The 25,000-nt window shown below is 34.6% G+C and overlaps 2 protein-coding genes across 7 annotated transcripts in view; one reads left to right on the forward strand and one right to left on the reverse strand.

Moving 5' to 3' along the window:
- Positions 1–19: 19 nt before the first annotated feature.
- Positions 20–5,747, reverse strand: Lst8 (MTOR associated protein, LST8). Its single transcript, XM_027378767.2, has 6 exons — positions 5,506–5,747; positions 2,325–2,539; positions 1,519–1,669; positions 1,163–1,365; positions 728–870; positions 20–457 (listed from the first exon to the last, which is right to left on the reverse strand). Exons 1-6 carry the CDS (start codon positions 5,623–5,625, stop codon positions 339–341), a joined length of 951 nt encoding a protein of 316 aa, XP_027234568.1. The 5' UTR covers positions 5,626–5,747; the 3' UTR covers positions 20–338.
- A 506-nt stretch (positions 5,748–6,253) lies between these two features.
- The window catches only part of TBC1D16 (TBC1 domain family member 16), a 20,125-nt gene continuing 1,378 nt past the window's right edge, over positions 6,254–25,000 (forward strand). Inside the window, exons 1-14 of one of the 6 annotated variants that reach the window (XM_070114733.1) lie at positions 6,254–6,310; positions 6,875–7,068; positions 9,200–9,389; positions 9,599–9,704; positions 10,516–11,215; positions 17,538–17,699; positions 18,186–18,405; positions 19,114–19,201; positions 19,505–19,680; positions 19,823–20,008; positions 20,108–20,252; positions 20,435–20,541; positions 20,729–20,945; positions 21,208–25,000. The exon at positions 21,208–25,000 is cut by the window's right edge and continues 1,378 nt beyond it. In XM_070114733.1, the coding sequence (XP_069970834.1) occupies positions 6,969–7,068; positions 9,200–9,389; positions 9,599–9,704; positions 10,516–11,215; positions 17,538–17,699; positions 18,186–18,405; positions 19,114–19,201; positions 19,505–19,680; positions 19,823–20,008; positions 20,108–20,252; positions 20,435–20,541; positions 20,729–20,945; positions 21,208–21,414 (2,604 nt within the window). In that variant the 5' untranslated portion in view covers positions 6,254–6,310; positions 6,875–6,968 and the 3' untranslated portion in view covers positions 21,415–25,000. Of the gene's footprint in view, positions 6,379–6,874; positions 7,069–9,199; positions 9,390–9,598; positions 9,705–10,515; positions 11,216–17,537; positions 17,700–18,185; positions 18,406–19,113; positions 19,202–19,504; positions 19,681–19,822; positions 20,009–20,107; positions 20,253–20,434; positions 20,542–20,728; positions 20,946–21,207 lie in introns of all 6 variants that reach the window. The other 5 variants (XM_027378766.2, XM_070114737.1, XM_070114736.1 and 2 more) reach the window with 5 other exon arrangements.

Below are 25,000 nucleotides of genomic sequence, written 5' to 3' on the forward strand. Positions count from 1 at the left end.
CACAAAATAAAATGCCTCATTTAATACCACAATAAGTTTATTTTAAGAACATTACATAAGCAACAACAACTTTATTTTTCCATTTCAACATTTTGCTTAATATTTGGCATTTTTATTGTTACTTTTCATATCTAACAGATGAAATATCTAAAGCACTTATACAATTTTAAGATGTCCTTAAATAACATAAAAGGATATTCATAAAATACATGTGACTTGGTTTCTTATTTTTTCCTGGAAGTACTCCCAGCAAGGAAATACAACAAAAGTTACATCTTACACACATATGTAAAATAAAGAAAAAGCATGTACAAAGACTTGGAAAATATACACATATATTAAGAGTATAACACATCTCTGAATGCAATGGCGGAGATGGTTTTCTGATGTCCCGAGTATTCCCGCTTCACTTCTCCTGTTTCCACAGACCATAACCGTGCCGTGTTATCCGAGGAACCTGCAAGAGGATTTGCATGTTAAATTCAATGAAGCACTGTCAGAACATTCCAAATTCCTACCTGTTGAATATCTTACTTTTAAGCACATGATAAATTTCCAACCTCTGTTTCAGCATCATAGATTCAAACACACGGGAAATTTCTGATTTTGTTTAATATCTCAAATCAAAACAAATGAGAAATGTCCTTTCATTCAAACAAATGAAAATAAAATCTTAAGTACATATCTACAGCTTGAACTAACAAGAAAAATAAATAAAATAATTTACCAGTCACAACATGTTGAGAGTCAGCAGAAAAGGCAACATCCCACACCCAGCGCTGACTACTGTCTCGGAGCTCTGTCATCTGAGAGAAATCAGCCGTTTTCCATATCTTGGCTGTGTGATCAGCTGATGTTGTTACCATCATGCTGAAAGAAGTATAATCGGCACAAATTTATGTCATAATACTTGTTATCAAAAGTTTCAAGAAAATGTTGATTTGAAGACATTGTCTGATATCTATTGTAAACTACAGAGAAATAATAAAATAACGGAAAAACTAAAAGCAATATCACTGATAATTGTATTGGCGAATTTGATAATATCTAGAGAATTATGCATCTTCAATAGTTCCATAAAACATCAAATATTCTTGATTACTGCACACAAAGCAAATTAAGTACACAAAACTCATTCCCAAGCAAATTAAAACAAACTTACGTAGAATCCGGACTGAACTTGACTTTGAGTGCATATTTGTTGTGAGCAAGGAGTGATTTTGTGGGAGTGAGTGTGATGGGTGTATCGCCTGTTCCACCTGAGAGTCTCCACACGTAGCATTTGCCCTTGTTGTTCACCGCAGCCATGTAAGTGCCTTCAGGATCAATGGCAATGCTTTGGATACTGGCATCAGGTTCAGGTATCTGCCAGAATTAAATCTTACATTTAAGCAATAGGGTTCTTATCAACAGTGGTGTTACTGTATATTAATATTCGCATCCACATTTACATAAAGTACGTATCATTTGCTGTATCATTCATCCATTTTCTGAATAATCAGCATGAAATATACTCACCAGCTGCTCATTATGCTCAGTTTTCACATCCCAAATGTGAATCACTCCAGACTGATCCCCGACAAAGAGCTCTGCCTGGTTTGGGTGAAGGCAAGCACAGTTGACCGGAGCACTAACTTGGAAGATTCTCGACACGTGCAAGTTTCTGGACCTGTTAAGTGGTTGTAATATTACCAATAAATTTCCAATTGTATCTACAAAGCTGATTGTGTCATGATGATGTCTCCAGAGGGAAAGCAGGAGTACTTTGATAGAATTTAAGCAGGTGGTGAGTGAGCTACAAAAATCCTTGAATTATACATAAATTCCAAATAAAATACCTCATCACCTCAAAACTCACAAGTCATACAAGACATGGAAACACATGATTTTTATATATCATTATTATTATTATTATTATTATTATTATTATTATTATTATTATTATTATTATTATTATCATTATTATTATTATTATTATTATTATTATTATTATTATTATTATTATTTATATTTATATTTATATTTATATTTATATTTATATCTATATCTATATCTATATTTATATTTATATTAATATTAATATTATTATTATTATCATATATATATATATATATATATATATATATATATATATATATATATATATATATATATATATATATATATATATATACATATATATACATACATACATACATATATATATATATATATATATATATATATATATATATATATATATATATATATATATATATATATATATATATATATATATATATATATATATTTCTTTTTCTTTCTTTTTTTTTCTTTGGCCATACCTCAAATCCCATATTTTAGCAGTAGAATCCTCTCCCCCTGTGAACATCCACTTGCCATCCTCCTGGAATCCTACAGCTGTAACATTTTTGCTCACTCCCTCATAGTTGATAACTGGATTTGGTGCTGAGGAGTTGATGTCATACATACGGATATGCTGGTACCCTGCAGCTGCGAGCAACTGTCGGTCAGGCGTTATTTCCATGGCATTCACTTGCTGTTTCCAGTTAAGGATAATTCTACACTGGATGTTCTATTCTTCTCTACTAATTGGGAAAGGAATGTTCTATATTACTAAAAAGCAATGGTAGAGGAAAATATGCTCGATTGTAGTGGTTTTCAAGGGAAGAAGATAAATAGAATCCCATCAGTTCTCAATATCAAGGTACGTAGAATAAAAACTGGTGAGGTTCTAGTAACATGGTAAAATTACTGACGCTTATATGTTGCAGGACCCTCATCATCTCTTTTACCTTTTATTAACAAAAAGTTTAGTAAGTAATAGAGACACAGTAACACCAGAGTAAAAGTATTCACAAATACACACCATAGGTAAAATCATTACATACATTACATACATTACATACATACATACATAAATATACATATATGTCCCCAAACATACAAACATATATAAAACATAAATATACATACAAAAACATACATACATCAATATACATATGCATACATAAATATACATACATAAATATAAATACATAAACAAACATACATATACATATATACATATATATACATACATACATACATATACCTATATACATATACATATATACATATACCTATATACATATACCTATATACATATACATATATACATATACAAGCATACATACTTATACATGCAGACATACATATACATACAAACGCATATACATACAAATACATACATATATACATACATATACATACACAAATACATACTAATACATACATATACATACATAAATATAAATATTTATGTATATCTTTTTTTTGCCAAATACATTCTCACATTAAATTTTGCAATTTATAATTTATTCAACCATAACAGAAAACATAAAGCATAAATTCTGATTTGACTATCTGAATCCATCATATGTATGTAATTTCCAACTACCAAGCAGTTAAACTACTGGATCTGGGAGACATGGACATGGCTGAGTGGTAGGTGATGGGGATCTGTCATCGTGAAAAAAATTGGCAAAGGGATAGGATGACAGAAATATGTCCTTAACAGATAATGTTGCTGATTGGGGACTGACAGGGACATCTTGCCATGTGTAGAAAGTTCTTGGAGGGAGATTAGACTCAGTGACCTTTAGAGAGGGATTCTTGCATCATTTCCACCAGTAAACATGAGTGGAATTTACCGTCTGTTACTGGCACGTCAAGACACTATTTACATGTGCAGTAACACTCCTGGCTGCCTTGACTGGAAGCACAATGTTCAAGAAAACTGAAAATTACAATGTAAAAAAAAAATAACACAAGTAACACACTGTTACTTGTCATTATTGTTATTGTGCAGCATTGTAGATATCTAAAGAGATAATATAGAGTCTGCTCAATGAAAGCAGTCTATTACTATTATGATACAGTGTAGGAAATGAGAAATTCAGGCATCAGAAAATGGCAAAATTACATATGTAGAATATGAGCTATTAACACAGCAAAGAGTAGGCAAGGAGTCTTGATACTACACATGTGTGTTCGTGTGGGACAGGACTACAAGACAAACACCAACTCTCATAAGTCTTTTATTGCATTTTGGATCACAACTGAGCTGCAAGGCAGTCAGTTCCAACAAGTTAAAATGAACACACTATTTTCATCATGGTCATTCAAATAGTACTGGAAAATGACCTTTAAAAAAAATATAATTGGCTAAATATCTACAAATAAAAGCAGCAATAACTTATCACTTGTGCAAAAAAATTACAATAGCAGACTCTCGTCCCAGACAATATACTGAAACTCAATCATTCTCTCCTTTATATCCCGTGACAAGTATGATTTAAACCTTTTTTCTTTTTCTTTTCTTTTTTTAAGTGATGATGATGATGATGATGATGGACAGTGGTGATGATCATTGATAGTACTGGTGATGATAGGTGATGATGATGGACAGTGGTGATGATCATTGATAGAACTGGTGATGATAGGTGATGATGATGGACAGTGGTGATGATCATTGATAGTACTAGTGATGATGGTGATGATTATGGACATTGGTGATGATCATTGATAGTAGTGGTGATGATGGATGATGATGATAATGATGATGGATAGTGGTGATGATCATTGATAGTAGTGGTGATGATGGATGATGGTGATGGACAGAGGTGATGATAATTTATAGTAGTGGTGATGATGACTGAAGATGATGATGATGGACAGTGGTGATGATCATTGATAGTAGTGGTGATGGTTGATGATTGATGATGATGATGATGATGATGATGATGGACAGTGGTGATCATTGATAGTAGTGGTGATGATGGATGATGATGATGATGACTGAAGAATGAAGATTAATGATTGGAGATTGAAGATTGAAGATTGATAACTGATGACGATAATGTTTGAGGGGTAAAACTGTGAAAACAATTATATGAAAGTATTTGCAGAGAATGCCAACAGTAGTACTAAGAGGGATGTGGAACAAGAGATACAAAGGATTCATGCAGTATTAGTTGTACACAAGGGAAGCATATGATTATGGCAAATGCCTTTTCCTCTTGCTGTTTCTTAAAGGAAAGAATTAGCAATACAGCCTAAAGGCCCTTGGTAAAATTGTGTATTTCTCTGTCTTCCTTTCATTGTTTTATTTACAAGTTCAGACATAGAAAATAGGGCATCAATTATAAAGTCGGTGAAGAATACTGCCTAACTTATCCATTTTTATAAAAAATATTCAACATCTTTGATCTTCAGATTCAGTCTTGGTAGCATATACAGTTAAAATCTAGTTTATTCATTCTAGTGCAATCCTTTCCTTGTTCCTTCTACTTTAAACTTCAGTTTGAGTGTAGCATTTAGAAACGAAATAAGAACTAGAATATATAACACGGATAAATAACGAAAAACAAAACTACTAGGGCAAGTCAAGAATGATAACTGGTAGAAATAATAATAAATGAGGTGAATAAACAAAATTAACCATCATGTCTATTCAAAGGATACAGACTCGTTGTGTTGAAGAGTGCGCTGGCAAATCCCACTATGGGCTTGCCACAACTTGATATTGTGATCATAACTAGCTGTCGCTAAAATGACTTGATCTCCTGACTCGTCACTCGACATGATTCCCACTCAGCGTAAAAATTTCAGCAGAAAACCGAGATAATTTTTTCACCGCCCAACTATCGTGCCGAGTTTGTTTACATTTCTCGCTCATCGTCCGGCAGAGATAAGAGCCGTCGCTTACACTATGGGAATATATGATGAAAGTGAGTGCGTTGACATTTGTTATAGGGAATATTTTAAGAGGCAATTTTCTGTATTTTTCTGAGCTGCTATTTCTCTACTATTATCTAAATGTCTATTATCAATTTCATTAAAAAAGATGTATACTCAATCTATATTGCATCCCTAGAAAGGATTCATATGAGGCTAATGCACTACACTGGGCTAGTTGGCATCACATGATATATTTGTATCTAATTCATGGACAAGTCAATCCTAAAATTGGCAAGACACACAGCAAGTAGATACAGGAACGAATAAACATGAAATATACAAAGATGTTTTGCTCTTCGTTGTTTGATTTTTAAAAAGGCAGAAAAACATGAATCTCCAAACGCTACATCTTATTTATCAAAAATGGAATAATAAAAAGCATATGATAATCATCAATATATTGCAATATGTTCCCTTTGAAGAGATAAATAAATATGAACATTTGAGACATATCGTATTTTTAAGTGGGAGTGAATGACGCTGTTGTGGTCTGACGTCAGCTGTGACAGACTGACGTAGTTGGGCAAAGGTGACACTTCAGTGCGCTTATTTCACGTGAATTTCCCCTTTTATACTGTCAATTCCTTCATATTGTGAGTATGTAGTTGACTCTGAACCGGAATTTAAGAAAGCTGGAGAAGATGAATGTGTGTATTATTTCATTATTAGCTTCACTTTTTTTTCTTTTTTTTTTTTTTAGGGATAAGGCGTGGGTGGATATTTACCAATTTTATACACTTCGCTTTTTTATTTTACAATATCTGTGGATAGAAATGTTAGGTTAATTGAACTGAATATGGAGTATGTGCTACTATTTATTGCGTATTAAGGAAATTTTGATACCTTGTTAAATGAACCAATGCACCTTATCAAATAAAGATAAAAACGTCAAATTAAATGCAGTTAACACCTGTGCCTAGCTTTTTAACAAGATGTTCTCAGTCATTACTTGAATCACGTGTGTGAAAGCTGTACATGCACCATTTTTCTCATTTACTTTCTTTTTCATTCAATCTTTAAATTGTATTAAAATGCCTCAAATATATATAAATTCCAGGGCTACACAGTTTTCACCTATCAAATTATTTTCCAGGTAAAAGGATGGAATTTGAGTCAATCAAAGCCTAAGGCGCAAGCGATACACCTGCTGAATCGGCTGCCACTTGCAAATCTTGCCAACGGCCACCATGTCTCTAAACGGCATTCTGAGACGGGCTTCGAGCTTTCTTGGCATCACCGGCACAGATTCTTCAAAACAGATGTACGAGGATGGAGATATCGTCTTCTGTAAGTTCAAGATTCACTTTTTGTGCTCAGTGTACACTTGCTGTGAATGTTCTTGGTAATATGATTTTTCTTGATGTAGAGGGTGAGCGGTTGTTTCTTCAGTTGGATGTGTTGATCATTCATATTTCAGACAATTAATTGAATTTGATTATATGCTTATAAAGCCAATTATTGCAGTGGTCAGTGTATTCAAATATACTCATAATTCCCATTATTTCCTATGATCATTTGAATACAACCTAGAATAAGTATATATTAAATGAAATTGTATATATTTGAAAATAGTTTATTGATATTAGTAGAAATAGAAAGTTATGGTATCATTGACATTATAATTTGATTTCTTATTTTACAGATAATGTAACTAATTAATCATTCAATGTGCAAAGACTGATACCAGCAGGCCCTACTATTAATTTTTTGAGTACTATGATAGTTTTGGTTCATATGTTGTCTATCAGTATGTAATGTACAAGGATCAAGCACTCATTTGTTCTCAAAATTGCGAATTTCAAACAGTTTGGTTGAAGACAAGCAAATAGACAATTACCAGAGTTATGCAAACCATGGAGTTTAGCAGAACGCAGAAAATGTTCTTGTAGTGCAGCTATTGAGGCTTGCACAATGTTAAAAGTTTATGTAGATGTGAACGTTCATGAAATAGTTTAAATGTAATATTTGTCATATTGTCATTTTCTGAATCCTTTATTTTTTTATTATCTCTCTTATGACCATCCTTTTACAGAATTTATGTAATGATCAATAAATTTATCAGAGGCCAAATGGAACTTTTTTCGTAATTGTGTTGACTGTGTTCTGTCCATATCCATTTGAAGAATTGCTTGACCTCTGTTGGAAGGCATACAAGCATAGGGTTTGTGGTGTGGTGTCAAGTTGTTAATGCATCCTCCGCATTTTGCACTCGTACAGAATAAGAAACCTCTAGCAGATATGTTCTGGTAATAAAGAGCTTAGATTGGTTCTTGATTTGAAGATAGATCACTGAAGAAGTCTGCATGCTCTACCTTTGCATAATATATAGAATGGAGGTTTGTTAATTATTGCCAAATAGCCAGCAGGTACAGAGCCCATGCCAAACAGTGCAATGCTGGTAACAGATGCACATATGTCTTTTAAACATATATTTTGTGTTTGTTAAAGGTTTATTTGTTAGTGTTTTTTTTCCACTTAAAAAGCCAACAAGTGAGTAGTGATGACATCATTTCCTCTTTGATAAGATAGAAAAATACAAGTTATTTAGGATAATTAATGTGGTACAGGAAATGCATTTTTAATTTTATTTGTTCATTTCCATTTGTAACTATATGTGTGTGCTTTTATGTCTGGATTTGCGATTGCCACTCACTTGCCTTTGTTTAACTTTTATATATTTATATTCTGATTCTTTGTAGTTTTGTGTCTTTACTCATGTTTTTCAGTCTATCTATACCTCTTCCCATCTATGTCAAATAGTGTGGGTATCAGTGTCTCAGTTGCTTCATAATTGTTAAATGATTTCAACACCTATGCCCCATAGTTCCTTGGTTTGTCTGTATTATTTGAAGAAATTGATTCTACACATAAGATAAGTCATGTCTCATGTTTTTATGTCAAATAGTTATTGAAGAGTGAAGCATCAAGTAAAATAACAAAAAAATAAATAAATAAATAAAAAAAATAGATTAAAAAAAAAATTATATTATTCTTACTATACTCAGTTCAAAAAAATAATAATGTATCATTTTGCCTTAATTTCCTGTATAAAAGAAATACACATAAAAAAAATAAAATGACATTCCAGCTAAGTCACTCCTGGAAGCAGCTGTGTTGGTTGGAGATGCAGGGAGCCTCGGGGAAGGACCAGGGGATGGATAAGTGGGTTGGAGGGGGTATACATTCACTCTTCTGTTCATACCTTAATAGAGGTGGGAGAACGGCCAGCTGGTTTTTAATAGCTGATACTCGGACAAGCTGGTACAAGAAAGGTACTCACATCTTCAAAGGGGAGAAGTTGGATTTTAGGGGTTAATCATATGGCCTTCAACTTTTCCTTTTAATATAGTCAGGTAACCAATTGATGTTTTATTTTTGCATAAAATGGCCAGTAACAATACAAATTTCATCTCACCAGGCAAGAACAATGTATGCGTCCACCCTCCATCTCGTTACCGATGTGATGGAGAAAGAGTCCACCATCCTGGTTACCTCGTGATTAAGTGCCGGGCGGACAGCACTCTGGGCACAACACTCCACCTCAACTGGATCCCTAATGACCGCCTGCGCAGAAATCATGAGCTGATTTCACAGATGAAGTATGTGGGGTTAGTTTTGCCTCGACAGCTGTTTCTTGGGTATAAATGTCTTAGTACACTGTAGCTCATTGTAGATGTTCAAACAAATAATCAGACCATAGTGTAGATATTTTAGATCATGAAATGTCTAATAATAAGCAGAAAATTAGAATAGTAATCATAGACACAAACCCCCATGCCACTTAAAAAATTAATATGTAGTGGTTTTACTCCAACAGCCTGGAGGGCAGCAGCTCAAGTAACTCACCCTGCCCAACCTCAGACTCAGAATCTCTCTCTGTCTCGTCCTTGGTGCTGCACGACGGTAACAGCGCAGTGAGAAAGGTGAGTTGATGTGGTTGTTTAGTTATGAGGTTTGTGTGTGGGTGGGAAGGCAACTGTACTGAAAATAGGTACTTTGAAAGTTGAGGCAACAGTATCAGACAGCTCCTGGATGTTTCTTCAGGTTTTCATGTTGCATTCTTGTTTTTCATATGACTTTGTTTATGTGCTGCATGTTAGTGGTGTAGGATTCTTGTTCTTTTAAAGAAAGAGGGGACTATGTAGATTTGTTACTTTATTTTTCTTCTTTTTCTTTCTTTTTAGTCATTTCCAATATTATGTATGATTTCTTTGCTTCCTCTTTTCTATCTTTCATTTTTCATGATACAGATGTTAATTAGTTTATTTATGTTGTCATATACTATATGTTCTTTCTTTGTGCAAAGAAGATGCAATTATTGTTTTATCCTCATGTAAAAGATTACTTGATTACATAATTACTGGTCAGTGAATTGCTATCAGGAGTTTATAAACTAAACAATTTGTATTGTCACATAGAAATCCTGTTTGTTTTGAAAATGTGCAATGGAACCTGATGTGTTGAAAACCTGATCAGATTTAATCTTTATTGACAGGCCATGATTAGATTATTGACAGATCAGACTTAGATTAGATAATCATTGGATGAGTTTATGCTTATTTTTTAAATTTCCTGTTATTTTCTTTCTTTTTATAATTTTTTTTCTTTTCTTGATTTTGTATCTATATATGTAAGAAGAAAAAATAGACTTGGAAAGCAGGCCATAGATATAAACAGATTCATAATATATATCATTCCTTGATTTTATATTTAAGATAATTATTTGCTTTGCAGACTTCAATGGATGATGCAGCCATGTCCACTTCTGGTATTTCATCTATGGATACAGCAAGTGAGGTCACACAGCCAAAAGACGAGAATAGCCCTAACAGCGAAGGAAGCAGTAGTGTAGAACAGCATAAAGAAAAAGATGAGGGAGATGGAGGAGAAACAACAGAAAGTGGTGATCCAAGCAGTGAGGAGAAAGACGAGAGAAGGAATGAGGAGGCCACTTCAGAAGGAGGAGAAAGAAAAGATGAGTGGGCCACAGTAGAGAACGAGGAGAAAAGAGACGAGGATATGGGAGAAGAGAAGGGGGCGAAGAGCATCTCAGACGAGGAGGAGAACACAGAGACGGGGGATGAGATAACAAAAGACTCCCAGGAGAGTGAGCAGAGTGACCTCCTGGCAAGCAATGAAGAAGGGGCAGAAGACAGGGATGATGAAGACAGCAGAGAAGATTCAGGCAGCTCAGGGGACGTGGAAGAGGTCGACAAGGAAGGAACACTACGAGCGAGGGACATGCACAAGCTCAGATACATATCATCAGACAGCAGCTCGGATGGGGAGAAGCCAGCAGAGACTCTAACCATCGCCAAGGGGAAGGGAAACCCATTGCAGGGACGTCAACTGCAAAGTGAAGGTGAAGATAGTCTAGACTCCTCTCCTGAACCCCAGTTGTCTCCTACTCCTCATTACTTCACATCGTCTAGTGGTACGTCTTGTAGATCCGTAATTGTTGTCTTTTGTTTTGGTTTCCCTTGATCTTTGTATTGCTTGCTTTCCTTGATCCTGTGGCATTTGATTTTCTTTTTCTTTTAATCATCTTTTTAATTAGTTATTTACCATACAGTGTGCTTTTTTTCTCTAATGTGTCATTCAGTATCCTTATACCTATTGGCTAGGCTTTTTATCAGTTATTTTTCTTCTCTCTTTCAGTCTATTATATGATTTAATTTCTCCATCCTGTTTAATCGGTACAAATACATTCTTGTACCATTTACATGGACTGTTATTACCTGATTCAGCTTCTTTTCAGAGGTATTATTTCCTGTAGTTTGGTTGTTTATAGTCCAGTTTAAGAATGAGTATACTGCATCTTTTGAGGTTGTAGGAAATATTGATATTTTTCTTTTATAACTACAGAATAACCTTTTCATTTGATACACAGCTTGTCAAAAGCATGTTACGTTCAGACAAATGAGATTTCATAATGATATTAATTGTAGAGTATAGTTTGATACCTTTGATTCTGGAATGTAAGAAATGCCATCTAGATTACGGGTATGTTTGTGTAAGTACTGTAGAGAATGATAACCCTGCTTCAAAGTTCTTAGGGGATGCTGATGTAAAAAGTCTATACTGATTATTTTCTTTTTTTTTCCATTTTTCACAGGTTGGTGAAAAGAATAAGTGTAGTCAGGTCTTTGAGTATAGAGTTGCATCATTTATTTCTTGTTCACTCATTGATTTTTATTTAAAAGGTATTGGGTCATTTTTCTTTTGATATTGTTATTCCAGATCTCCCCCGCCCCCCCAAAAAAAATGATTTTGAAGTGACCTCTTTACAGTGGGTTGATATTTTATATATTCCATAGCCATTGCAAGACTTCTGAGATTTAAAATGATACTCTTTAATCCCCTGACTCCTGTTGCTTCACGGCAATCATATGGACTGAAATACATAAGGGTCTGCCCTGCTAGGTGCACTGCTTGTGGGCTGGACATATGTGAACACTCATGTGCGGTGACAAGACTATGCCTCCCCTTTACATAATCGTTTTTAGCCTTTTTAACATTTTCCAATGTCCATACTTGTCTTTTGGTTTGCTTTATGCAGATTGTTATAGACTGTTTTCCTTGCACAGACACCATATCATCTCTGTATGTTTTAAATAACTCAAGAAAAGAAAAGAAAATGCCATTTTATTTCTCTCTCTCCCTCTCTCTCTCTCTCTCTCTCTCTCCATAATATTCAATTTTCTGTAATACAATCTGTACCGCTGTTCACAGCAGCCAGTAATACATTGCTGAGCATAGAGATGGTGTCTTCCCTGTAGCCAGCATTTTTCAAATCATATCTCATAGATATTACATTCAACACTCTCTTATCAATGTAAGGCAAAAGCCATTTTTTACCATTACAGCATCTCCACATCACCTGCCCCTCATGCCAAATTTTTTCATGACAACATGGTCACATCACCTGGATCGAAGGGGTTAAGCATCTGGCATTAGTTACTCAGCCAACAGTGATAATAGGAAATTATATAACTCACAAGACTGAATGGGGTAAAAAGAGAGATAAAATTGAAAAGACATACTTTGACGATAATTAGCTGGCAAAGGAGGGTATGTTGCAAATGTATCAAATTAATATTTTTTGTTATTATAGCAGTAATTGCACCTTCGTATGCCAGTTAGCAATATTCACAGTTGTCTCTATTTTGGGTTTTCTTATGTGTGATTTTAGGCTATGGATTACATTACTGAAAGAAAGATTTAGAGAGGATTTTAGGCAAATGATAAGAAATCATTAAAGTGGCTTAAGGTGTTTTGATATTTTAGTGCTTATGTGTGTTTATTTCACAATTTTATTTATTAGTTTTCCTTAAGATAGAAATATGGATTCTTCATTTGCTTATTTTGATATATGTGGGCTGCTATAATTTACCTTTAAGAAGAATTATTGCTACAGAGCTTTTGCATCTCCTTCTGAAATTGAATGTGAACTTGTTTGCTTTGTTTGATTGGGTTTCTGAAAGCAACTATTGAATGCTGTTGTTTTATTTTCATGTAGTTGCCAAAAACACAGTATGTTCTTTCTTTGAATGGGTAAACCTATGCATTTTTAGCCTGTCTTTCACTTGTTTTCAGATATCTGCAAAGTTTAGATATGATAGTATGATATTTTTTTTATCATTTGTTCTCCCATGTGGCAGGTTGAACTGAAATAAATTCTAAGAGAATAGATTAGTTTTGTTTGTACTTATTTTTCTTTATGATGTTTTGATATGAGTATGGGAGTTTATATTTTGATAAGATATTCATTAAACATTTCATTTTGACTTCAAAATCTTGCTCAGCTTACTTAGATCTATACAGTCAGTTCCATTTGAGTTCCTGAAATGCAATGAAATGTTTGAGGGAGAAAGGCAGTAAATGTATAAACTGACCAGGAGTTTGTTATTGTAATACTGCCTTTATTATGTTGCCCATTCACATAGTGGCAGAATATCAGTATAAAGTTTTTCCAGTTACTGGAGTATACAGTTATTGCAGTTGGTTTGTGTATGCCTTTTTCTCCTCGATTTCAGCCCTATGAATCAGTCACCATAAGAATGGAGAAATTACCCCTGGCTTCTCTTTGCCTCATGATCTCAGACTCGGACTTTGTAAGTTCAGACCTTAGATTCAGGCACATAGAACTAGTTATTCTTATTCTTACTGTGTCCCTCAACTAACAAGTAAAAGAATACATCAGGTTTCCTCTTTCTTCTGCATTGCTTTGTACATTTTAGAGAAAAAATAACAAAATAACACTTCCGAAGACTTGGAGACACTAAAAGTTTGTGCTCTATGCTTTATAGATAATATCATATCTTAGAACTACCTTCTAGTGAGCTTTAGTATAGATCTCTTTCAAGAACAACTATGGACAGATTTTTATGTACTTGATTTTGCAGCTTGAGGAGAGTCTGATTAATCTGTTGCACATTTTGAGTTTACCTTTACTGTGTTAGTTACTGTGATTAGTAAAAGCATATGCATGGGGGCATAGTGTTTTCTTCTTCTTCTTTTTTTGATTTATAGCATTCAGTTCCTCTCTGTTTACTATCCTGGCTTTCCAGTCATCCATAAGATGTCTTCTGTCTTGTACCTCAGGCTCTCTTTTCTGTCTTTTCTTTCCATCTTCATTTCTCCTTTTCTGTCTTTTCTTTCCATCTTCATTTCTCCTTTTCTGTCTTTTCTTTCCATCTTCATTTCTCCTTTTCTGTCTTTTCTTTCCATCTTCATTTCTCTTTTTCTCATCTCTTCCTTCACACTGTTTCTCACTCCAGACTTCTCTCCCTGTTCTTAAATCTCTCCTCTCTTCCTCTCCCATCCTACCTAATTATAAACAATTAATTGTACAGTTATTCCTCTGATCATTATTTCATATTTCATGCATATTCCTCTGTGGCACGAACAGATTGAAGTAGGCTGCACAGAGAGAATTAGATTTTGTTTTCTTTGGTCAGATTGCTAAGAAAGATCAATGCAATTGACTTTGATTTCAAACAGGATTCTGAAGAGAGTTTCTCAAGGTTTCAGATCTTGTTTGTCTCAGTGAATATACATGGAGACCAAGGGACACAAGAGAGTGAGAACACATCCACAGGAATTCAGATTCAAATTAAAAATACTTTATTCCATTTGTTACAGTGGTTATTCTTATTACACAAAAAGTAATTTTATACTACATATAAATATGAGACACACATAAAATTGATTGTTGTTAAATGAAAGTCTTACTTCTTGTATTTTGAAACCTGGTGTTTAAGATTATTATTGATATTATTATTATATATTATTATTATTGATGATTAAGAGATGTTCCTTTTAATTCTTTTTGAATGTATTAGAATACTGTATGTTTCTTATGTTATGAGGTAATAGGTCCCAGATCATGGGTCCACATATTATCAGCTGTGCCCCTATATCTGTACATGATATTTTGACATATAGAGAGTTTACCTGTGTTGTTTGAATACAGGTTTTGGTACCTATGGTTGGAAGGGTGAAGAGCCCCTTCAGATAAAATCCTTGAATTATTTTATAAATTCACAGGAGATGCTTAATCAATAAGATGAAACAACTTGCATTACTCACCTGAACGTGGTGAATGGGGAAGGGATGTTGATTTGAAATAATCTGAAGAACAGTAAGAGTCAAGAGCAAATGCTACTAATGGTGAGACAGTGTGTTTTGGTAGAGCAAAACCTGATAAACAAGAATCACAATGCAAGACGTGTGGAATTCAGTGTCCGTTAGAGGATGATAACCAGTTAATGAAAAGGAAGTTGATGGTGGAGGAATAGATTTTGCTCTTATTATATGTGATAGAAATGGAAAATTAGAAAAAGAACTTGGGTCACTGCCCAGGATTTATTAAAGTTTCCCTAAGACTGGAAATATAGTCATTGAAAATAGTATGGGAAATAATTAAGAGTGTATAATTTTGCAACATACCATAAAGTAAAGAAGTGACACTGAAATATATTACACTCCCTCCCTCATTTCTGTCTTCCCTCATACATCTTTTGTTATTTCACTTTCTCCATGTCTTTATCTTTCATCTCTTTTTCTTTTTCTTTTATGCTTCATCTGTCCCTCTTCCCATTTCTGAGTCTCCTCTAATATTTATTCTTACGTGAAAAGAAAAACAAAATTATATTGTGTGTGATCCCCAGACTATTAGCAATTCCAATCTGCTAATTACTTTTTTATATTTTAGTATATCTCTTGGTAAGTATTCTACATTAGATTGTTCTTCATCTGTTGATTACTGAAAATTCATAATTTACCAGTAAAATTACCCAGAAAAGTATTTTTGGGATATGAATTGCACATAAGCAATAATTTTCAAAAGGTTTGCCTCACAAGGCAAGTCATTTAGGCCTTTTTCCTACTGAACAGAATTTATCTATATATTGATGTTTTTATTCAATTTTATACATAGGGACATGGGTGTGCCTCTGTGTGTGTGTGCGTGCGTGCGTGCGTGCGTGCGTGCGTGCGTGCGTGCGTGCGTGCGTGCGTGCGTGGGTGTGTGTGTGTGTGTGTGTGTGTGTGTGTGTGTGTGTGTGTGTGTGTGTGTGTGTGTGTGTGTGTGTGTGTGTGTGTGTGTGTGTGTGTGTGCAAGCGTGTGTGTGTGTTGTGTGTGTGTGCGTGTGATAATTTTTTAACATCTATGTATTTTACATGACATACCAATTTAGTGGTAGGTAGAGAAATGTCTAAATCTCCCCCTATTTAGATAGGCATGATTAGATTAGCATTGAAGTAATAAAAGTACAAGATCTTTGTTCTTCTGATAATACGGAGTATTTGTCCACAATGGTTATTTTGTTTGCAGATTTTGATTGATAGTTTTGGGCTGTATTATACGGGTGCTTCTAGCAGGAAATGTAATACTGATAGTTTTCCGGAGTTTATATATTTATTTTTAAACAATTTAGATATCTTTACTAAATTTATTGACTGTGATAGGTGTTGTGAGAAATTGTAGCTAATATGATTTATGTTTCGACTGTTTCTCAGTTTTACACATCAAAGCTCTTATGTATTTATCTAAATGTTTTAAGTTATATTAGGCCATGTGGTATATTACAAGATACAGCACATATATTAACATGTGTGCTTTTAAGATGATTAATTTAGTCTTCCTGAAGCTAATCTATATAATATTTTATTCATTATTACTCAGATGATTGTTGATATTGTTACTGTTATAATGATTGTTATTGATATTGTTATTATTATTAATATTGTTATTATTGTTATTGATATTCGTTTTATAATTATTAGTATTATTATTATTATTGTTATTACTATTATTATTACTATTATTAGTATTGATGATATTATTATATTTATTATTTTTGTTATTATTATTATTACTATTATTAGTATTGTTAATATTATTATATTTATTATTTTTATTGTTGTTTTGTTTTGTTTAATAATTATTATCTTCTTTTTTCTTTCTTCTTTTTTTCATCATCATCATTATGAATATTGTTTTCTAATTGACTTTTTCCCAAGTTTTATTATTATTAACTGAACAGTAAATTACATAAGACTCCTCAAACACATGTAACAGAGCATATGAACAGAATCCAGTTTCCAAGGACTCCTAGACAAAGAGTCCTTCCAGCACACAAGTTTATTAACAGTTTTTAGTTGTTCCAGTCTTTATTTCTTCCCCAGCTTCATTTCATCCTCTTCTCCCAAGGATGAAAAGTGAGACCCTGCTGTTCTTCTTCCACACACAGGAGATCAGTATTGGTACGAGAGAAGCGCAGAGTCAATGGCCTACTCAGCTAACCTCGCCTTCCCGGATTCTTCTCTCTCGTCGTTCTGCCCAACACCTGTCGATGGAGGGTCCTCACCCATTAGAAGGGAACATAAGTGCGGCATATTCAGCATTGACGTCAGTGAGTACTGCTTGCATCTTGAGCCATGGTGTTGTGCTAGCTAGTTTTTATTTTCATATATAGAAATATGTATATATGCATGTAGTTTTATTAAAATGTTTGTTTATATTTAGATATTTGTGTATAAGAAAATAAAAGCTATAACCATTCAAGTGTATCAGTGCCTTGATGAAAAGATTTCAGGTTATAGTTTTGTTGTTCTTGAATAGAATTGGGATTATAATGAGAGTATCATAAGTTTAGTGGTAACAAATGAGATGATATGAATGGAAGAATGTCTTGATAATATTTCTGTACATAAGAAAAAGAGAATTTTTAAATATTTTTTGTGCACAGAATTCTATCAGTAGATCTATTCATGATGTAGGGGGGCATGATACTCTTGTTCTAGATGGCTAAACAGGATCTATGCACAATTGACTTTGATTTCAAAGAGAATTCAAAAGGGAAGTTCACAAAGCTTCAATTCTTTTTTATCTCGTCAAGGTCAGTGCAGGTCACTGCGTCTGTTCTTCAGCGACCGAGAGCACACGTGTGGCCAGTTGGTCATTGCCAGCCAAGAGAGTCAGTACAAAATATTCCACTTTCACCATGGAGGGCTGGACAAGTTGGCTTCGGTGTTCGAGGACTGGAACTTCCTCGTGAAGCCGCAAGATGAAGAGTGCAAGGCAATGGACTCGGCCCTGAAGCAGTTCATGGTCTGCAGGTACAGTGGTTAAGTGAATTATCAGGGAGTAGTAGTAGTGTTTTATTTGTGAAAGATTAGAAGGAAATATTAATCAAATACAGGCATCTTTTGCCATAATATCAGTCAATAGACACTTGATTGATTAAATCATTGTACATTCTCCCTTCAAAAAATCTGTAAACAGATCTCTGCGATATACAATCTGGGATTGGTCTTTGCCTGCAGTCAAATACATAATGAAATTGAGTCTACCAGAATTCATGGCATAGGGCAACGGAAAGTTTAGGAATGGAATCGAGCGTTTATTTCATCGCCTCGGTTTCTCTATATTCCCTTCTCTATTTTGTTGATTTCCTTTTCTTTTAATTTTATTTTGCCTTGTTTAGATATTTTAAACAAGGCAAAAAGGTTTATTATTTTTAGGTGACGAAAATACATTCCTAATAAAAAAAATATGTAATGCTGAATGTAATCCTAATGTTTTGCAATTGATTTTTAAGAAACTCAGTAATCATATAGCAGGGCATACCTGTATTTTTAGGGATTGTATAGTCAGAATAAAGAAAACATATTGTTACAAAATTACGTAGGATTTACAATAAACTTGAAAGCTTATCCAGCATTGGCATGTTAACAGAATTTTTTAAGTGATGGTCAAAAGACTTTTTTGTGTAAATAATTTTGGAATTCACAGTAAGTAGCATAAGTAATTTACATTTCTCCAAGGCCACAAATGAGTGAGTCGGAATGCCACCCAGAAGAAGGACAGCACCCACGTCTAGATGCAGAATTATGGATTACATACTTCAGTGAGGTGAGATAATTAACTCTCTCTGTTTCTCTCTCTCTCTCTCTCTCTCTCTCTCTCTCTCTCTCTCTATCTCTCTCTCTCTCTCTCTCTCTCTCTCTCTCTCTCTCTCTCTCTCTCTCTCTCTCTCTCTCTCTCTCTCTCTCTCTCTCTCATTTTTGAGTTTTCTTATTGATCATTATATTATGATAAAGTTATTCACATGAAACACTCACGCAAAAAAATCAGAGGATACATGATATCAGGAAGAACTCATGATACAATCTTTGAGTTAAATCTCTCAGGAAAAATTGTTTAATTACTCTTCAGGATGGAATGATTGAGGATGACCTCACTCTCCGTCGTGCTATATTCTTCGGGGGTGTCGAGCCCCAACTGAGAGCAAATGTGTGGCCATTCCTGCTCCATTACTACGACTACCGAACGACCTTTGTACAGCGCCAGGCAATCATGGAGGAGAAGCACCAGATCTATGAGAAGATAAAGTACATCTATCATTTATGTTGTGGTTTACAATGTTGAACAGTTTTATCTTTTTAATGTGTTGATGTTTTATTGTAATATGTGTTTATATTATCTTTATTAATTAGGATTCCTGTCTCATGACTTTTTTTTTCTATGCTGCAGTTTAGTGAGAGAAAACATGAGTGGAGAAGAACGTGATTGGTTTATGAGGAATGTGCAGTGTACGGTGGAAAAGGATGTGGTACGTACAGACCGCTCCAACCCATGTTTTGCTGGCAACGACAATCCGAACTTGGAAAAGATGAAGAGAATCCTTCTTAACTTCGCAGTGCACAATCCAGTCATGGGGTAAGCTGATTTGAAGTCTGGAGATAAAGACCAGTCCTGCTGTCCATGTTTATGAGCACTATAATCAAACAAATTTTGACTCTGAATCCCTCCTACCAGGTATACACAGGGAATGTCAGATATACTGGCCCCTATCCTTGCTGAAGTTCGCAATGAGGCCGACGTTTTCTGGTGCTTCACGGGGCTTATGAGCAAAACCATTTTTGTGACATCTCCAAAGGATGAAGACATGGAAAAGAATTTAGTGAGTATTTGATTGTGAGGAAATAATGTTAGATGAAAGGGTCTGTGTGGGAAGCTCTTCATTTTAAAGCATCAGATAGCATCAGATAGTATTTATCAAAGATGTTTTTTTTTCTAATTCAATTTTTTGTTTTATTGATGCAGAATATTGCAGTGATACATCTTTTTTTCTTTCATTGTCAGAGTTACCTCCGTGAGCTGTTGCGAATAATGGTCCCACGTTTCTACAACCACATGGCTAGCCAACAGGATGGCATGGACCTTCTCTTCTGCCACAGATGGATACTCTTGTAAGAATTTTATGCTTTCAACTTTATTTTATATCTTTATCTTCATTTCCTTTTCCCCATACATTTTTTCCTCATTTTGGAGCAGTTAGATCCTAGAGAGCATACATGAAACAAAAGTAGATATAAAGACCAAATTATAAAATTTCAGAATGTCAATCTTTTATATGTATGTGTGTCACCCCAAAAGATGCTTCAAGCGTGAGTTCCCTGAAGATGAAGCCTTGGCAATGTGGGAGGCTTGCTGGAGTAACTACCAGACTGACTACTTCCACCTCTTCCTTGTTGTGGCCATTGTCAGTATGTACGGCAATGACGTAGTAGACCAGAATCTTCGACCAGATGAGACCCTGCTCTACTTCACATCATTGGCCAATCACATGGATGGTCGTATGGCTCTACAAAAGGCAAGCTTTCGGTTTTATTTGATGTTTTTTTTATGTTGTCTGTGAAAGCAGTTTGAAATGGCTGTTGTAATTTTTCTTCTCTTTTTCTTTTTCTTTTTTCTTGTTCCATTTCTAGAAAGAAAGGAAGGCAAAAATTGCTTCTGTTCACTTTTCTTATGACACAGAGCAAAATTTTAAGAATGTTACACTTGGTTAGAACATTCATCTATGCTTGTCCATACACACAAATGATAAAGTTTATGTTTGGTTGTTCTCCACACAGGCACGAGGTTTGCTGCATCAATACAGAAGCATGAGCCATCTCCCTTGCACACTGGTTGGCCTTTGTGAGCTGTGTGGACCAGGCATGTGGGACTCTGGGCATGTACCGGTTGTTACTTGCGTGGGACACCCAGACGACAAGCCATGCCCCCTCAACCAACCATCCTCTAACGCTGATGGGAACACCTCCTCTACGACAGCATCCTGACACACCACCAGGAAGGTGCTCCATCAGTTTGTCATCTGTAAATGAGATGTAAGCTCAAAGGATTAGATTAAAAGAGGAAGATGAACCTGAACAGGGACATGCTCGAGAGAACAGGGGGGACTACGTTAGAATATGCGGTGACTCTTTTAAGCCAGTTTTTATTTTAGGAATCTTTGAGTAGATCTGATAAGCATAAGTTTTAAAGACATTGGATCTGAAATAGGGTTTAAATATTAGTGGAATGCAGGCAACATGAGAACAATGAGGGAATGTATTACAAATAATTTCATATTTTATTTGATACTCAAGCTTACAAAGGCAATAAGAGAAAAGCAAATTATTAAAACAGGCAAGTAAATACTTATAAGAAAAAAAAACATTGCCAAGAAAGTAAGAGAATGACACCTTTTTATGTAATGACTATTATCATTCCTTTGAATAGATACCACTGAAATAGGAACTGGAATACGTAATGATCTATATTTACCTGTACATAATAAAGCACTTGCTAAATGAAGCACACACCATGCCACAGGTTTGAACAGTGGTTTTCCAAGGGAGTGAACAATAATTGTTTTAAGGTTTTTAGATGACTTGGTGTGAGAATTTTTGTGATTTTATGGTAGGTTTGCCTTCTTTGATTATGACAATACTTGATGTCTTCCTCTTGGTGTGTCACTTTTGACAGTTTTGAGGAATTGATATGTTTATGTACATTATGCTAGTCATTTCGTCTATCTGATGTGTTTAAGGAAAACAAGGGGTGATTAATGTGTGGGAATGTTTGCACCAGAGATGTGATATGATATATGATATGGTATTTTAAAGCTAGGACGTTGTAAGGCATTCCACTGTTGATTTTTCATGCAAGATAGATATATTTTGATTTTCCTCTGGTATTTTTTTCTTGAGAGATATATTTTGTATATTTATTTGGTGTGTGTGTGACCAGTTCTATGGTAAGGAAGAGGAAATGTAAAAGAAGGAATTATGCTATGATTCCTATATTTTTAATTCACGCTTGTACTACTTTTGTGATATGTGTGATGGTGCAGTTACCAAAAAGTAGTTCTTTGTATTGATTTGTAACTATGGATACTAGTGGAATCCATGTTTTTAATGCTCTTCCTTTCCTTTATTTACACTTCTCTCTGTCTCTCTCTCCCTTTCTCCTATTCTCTCTCTTTTTCCTTTCTCTCTCTTTCTCCCTTTCTCCTTTTCTCCCTCTCTCCCTTTTCTCCCTCTCTCCCTCTCTCCCTCTCTCCCTCTCTCCCTCTCTCCCTTTCTCCCTCTCTCCCTTTCTCCCTCTCTCCCTCTCTCCCTCTCTCCCTTTCTCCCTATCTCCCTCTTTCCCTTTCTCCCTCTCTCCCTCTCTCACTCTCACTCTCTCACTGACTCTCTCACTGACTCTCTCACTGACTCTCTCACTGACTCTCTCACTCTCTCTCTCACTCTCTCTCTCACTCTCTCTCTCACTCTCTCTCTCACTCTCTCTCTCTCTCTCTCTCTCTCTCTCTCTCTCTCTCTCTCTCTCTCTCTCTCTCTCTCTCTCTCTCTCTCTCTCTCTCTCTCTCTCTGTCACTCACTCTCATTCTCTCTCTCTCTCACTCTCTCTCACTCTCATTCTCTCTCTCTGTCACTCTCTCTCACTCTCACTCACTCTCACCCTCTCTCTCTCTCACTCTCTCTCTCACTCTCCCTCTCACTCTTGCTCTCCCTCTCCCTCTTGCTCTCCCTCTCACTCTTGCTCCCCCTCACCCTCCCTCCCCCTCTCCCCTTCCCTTCCCCCCTTCCCTTCTCCATCCTTCCTTCCTCTCTTTCATCCTCTCCCTCTTTCATTTCAGAACATATTTTAGAACTATACTGTCAACATTTAAGATTCTGGTTAGGAAGGATGGTGTCTTAACTCGCTGGCTCTGGAAGTGTATGTATGAAGGGACAGTCCAACCTGGTTTTGTTTCATTAATTTTGTTTATGCATAGAAGTTCATGCTTTGTCACCAAGAAATTAGCTGCTAGGCCCACTTTACCTTACCTACTTACCTATTCTTCAAATGATCTGAAAGAAATGTTTTTGTTATCATTCTGGACGGCATTGTTGATTATGTTATTATAACAATAATGTTGATCATGATACTGATGTTGATCATGATAATTGTTGCAATAGAAAAATAAAGTTCTTGAGAATTAAATGAGTTGGGTAATTAGGCGAGATCAGTAGGTCTAGGAATTACTTGTAAGGTGACTAAACACTTGTGAAGCCATCTATGCTTAAGTAAAATTAGAAAATCAAAACACAAGTGAACAGTACCTAAAACTGGGTTATACTTTGAGTCCCCTTGAAATCAGAGTAACTATGGTATTAAGCATTAAAAGATAAGTTTAAAGCCCTTTCAAGCAGTTGCTTTTCAATATTTTTATATCAGCTAGTAGGCAGATGGGATTTTCCAAAGTTTGAGATGCTCAAACTGATTTTTTTTTTGCCTTTCTTGTTCTCATCTCCGTAACTTCTGGAAGTTAGTGCTACAATTATTTAAGGTTATGCTGAGGTACAGTTTGTGTACATAATAGCTTTTAGGACATTTTAGTAGCCAAAGTTTACTGTCATAGAATCTAGATTTTGATTCATAGATAGCACACTAGTTCTAGTCATCACCAAGACAAAAAAAAAAACTAAATAAAAATTGAATTACATTTCAGGAAAGTATTCAACTAGGCAGATGTTTCTACTGTATTTAGAGCACATTTTCTGCAAGGCTGTACAGCCTCACAGCACGTCAAACGGTTGTGTAATCAGTACAAAATCCTTTTGCAAGCTTTTATCTGCTAAATGAAATGTGAGAAAAATGTTTATATGTTTTTTATTTACTATTATTATTTATTTTTTAGACAAAAATATAATTACTTTCTGTTATTTATGCAGTAATGCAAGTATGCAAGATTTGGTATAGTTATTTCATTTAAATTCCATAGTATATATTTTACTCAACTATTTTTCTTCTTTTTTCTCTGCTTTTTCTTTCCTTTCTTTTTCTTTGTCATATCCTTTTCAATAGTGATACCTGACAGATTGTACTCAGTGAAAGATAATACCCAAACACATTATGTGTTGTGCTCATAAAATGTAAATAGGTCTCTTTACCTTCTCTTTGTAAAATTTGTACTGAATATTATAACAATTATGATTATGATTATGACTTATGTTTCAGATTATTGCAGCTGTCATTTATTGTATGATTTTGCTTTTGTGATATATTATTGTCTGTAATCTCATTACCACTATTATTGTTATTGTTATTATTATTATTATTATTACTATTATTATTGTCTCATTATTGTTATCATTATCATCATCATTACCATCATCATCACTTTTTTTGTTGTCATTATTATTATTATTATTATTACTATTATTATCATCATCATCATTGTCATCATTTTTATCAAATATATATTTGTGTCCATTATTATTTCCATTGCTTTATTATATATCATGCATATTGGTATCATTATGTAAACTGATTATGATTAATTAATATTCACCTTTACTGTTATTACTATTTCATTGATGGCAGTTGTACCAATAG

This window comes from Penaeus vannamei, chromosome 36 (genome assembly GCF_042767895.1).
Source record: "Penaeus vannamei isolate JL-2024 chromosome 36, ASM4276789v1, whole genome shotgun sequence".
In the NCBI taxonomy this organism is placed as follows: Eukaryota; Metazoa; Arthropoda; class Malacostraca; order Decapoda; family Penaeidae; genus Penaeus; species Penaeus vannamei.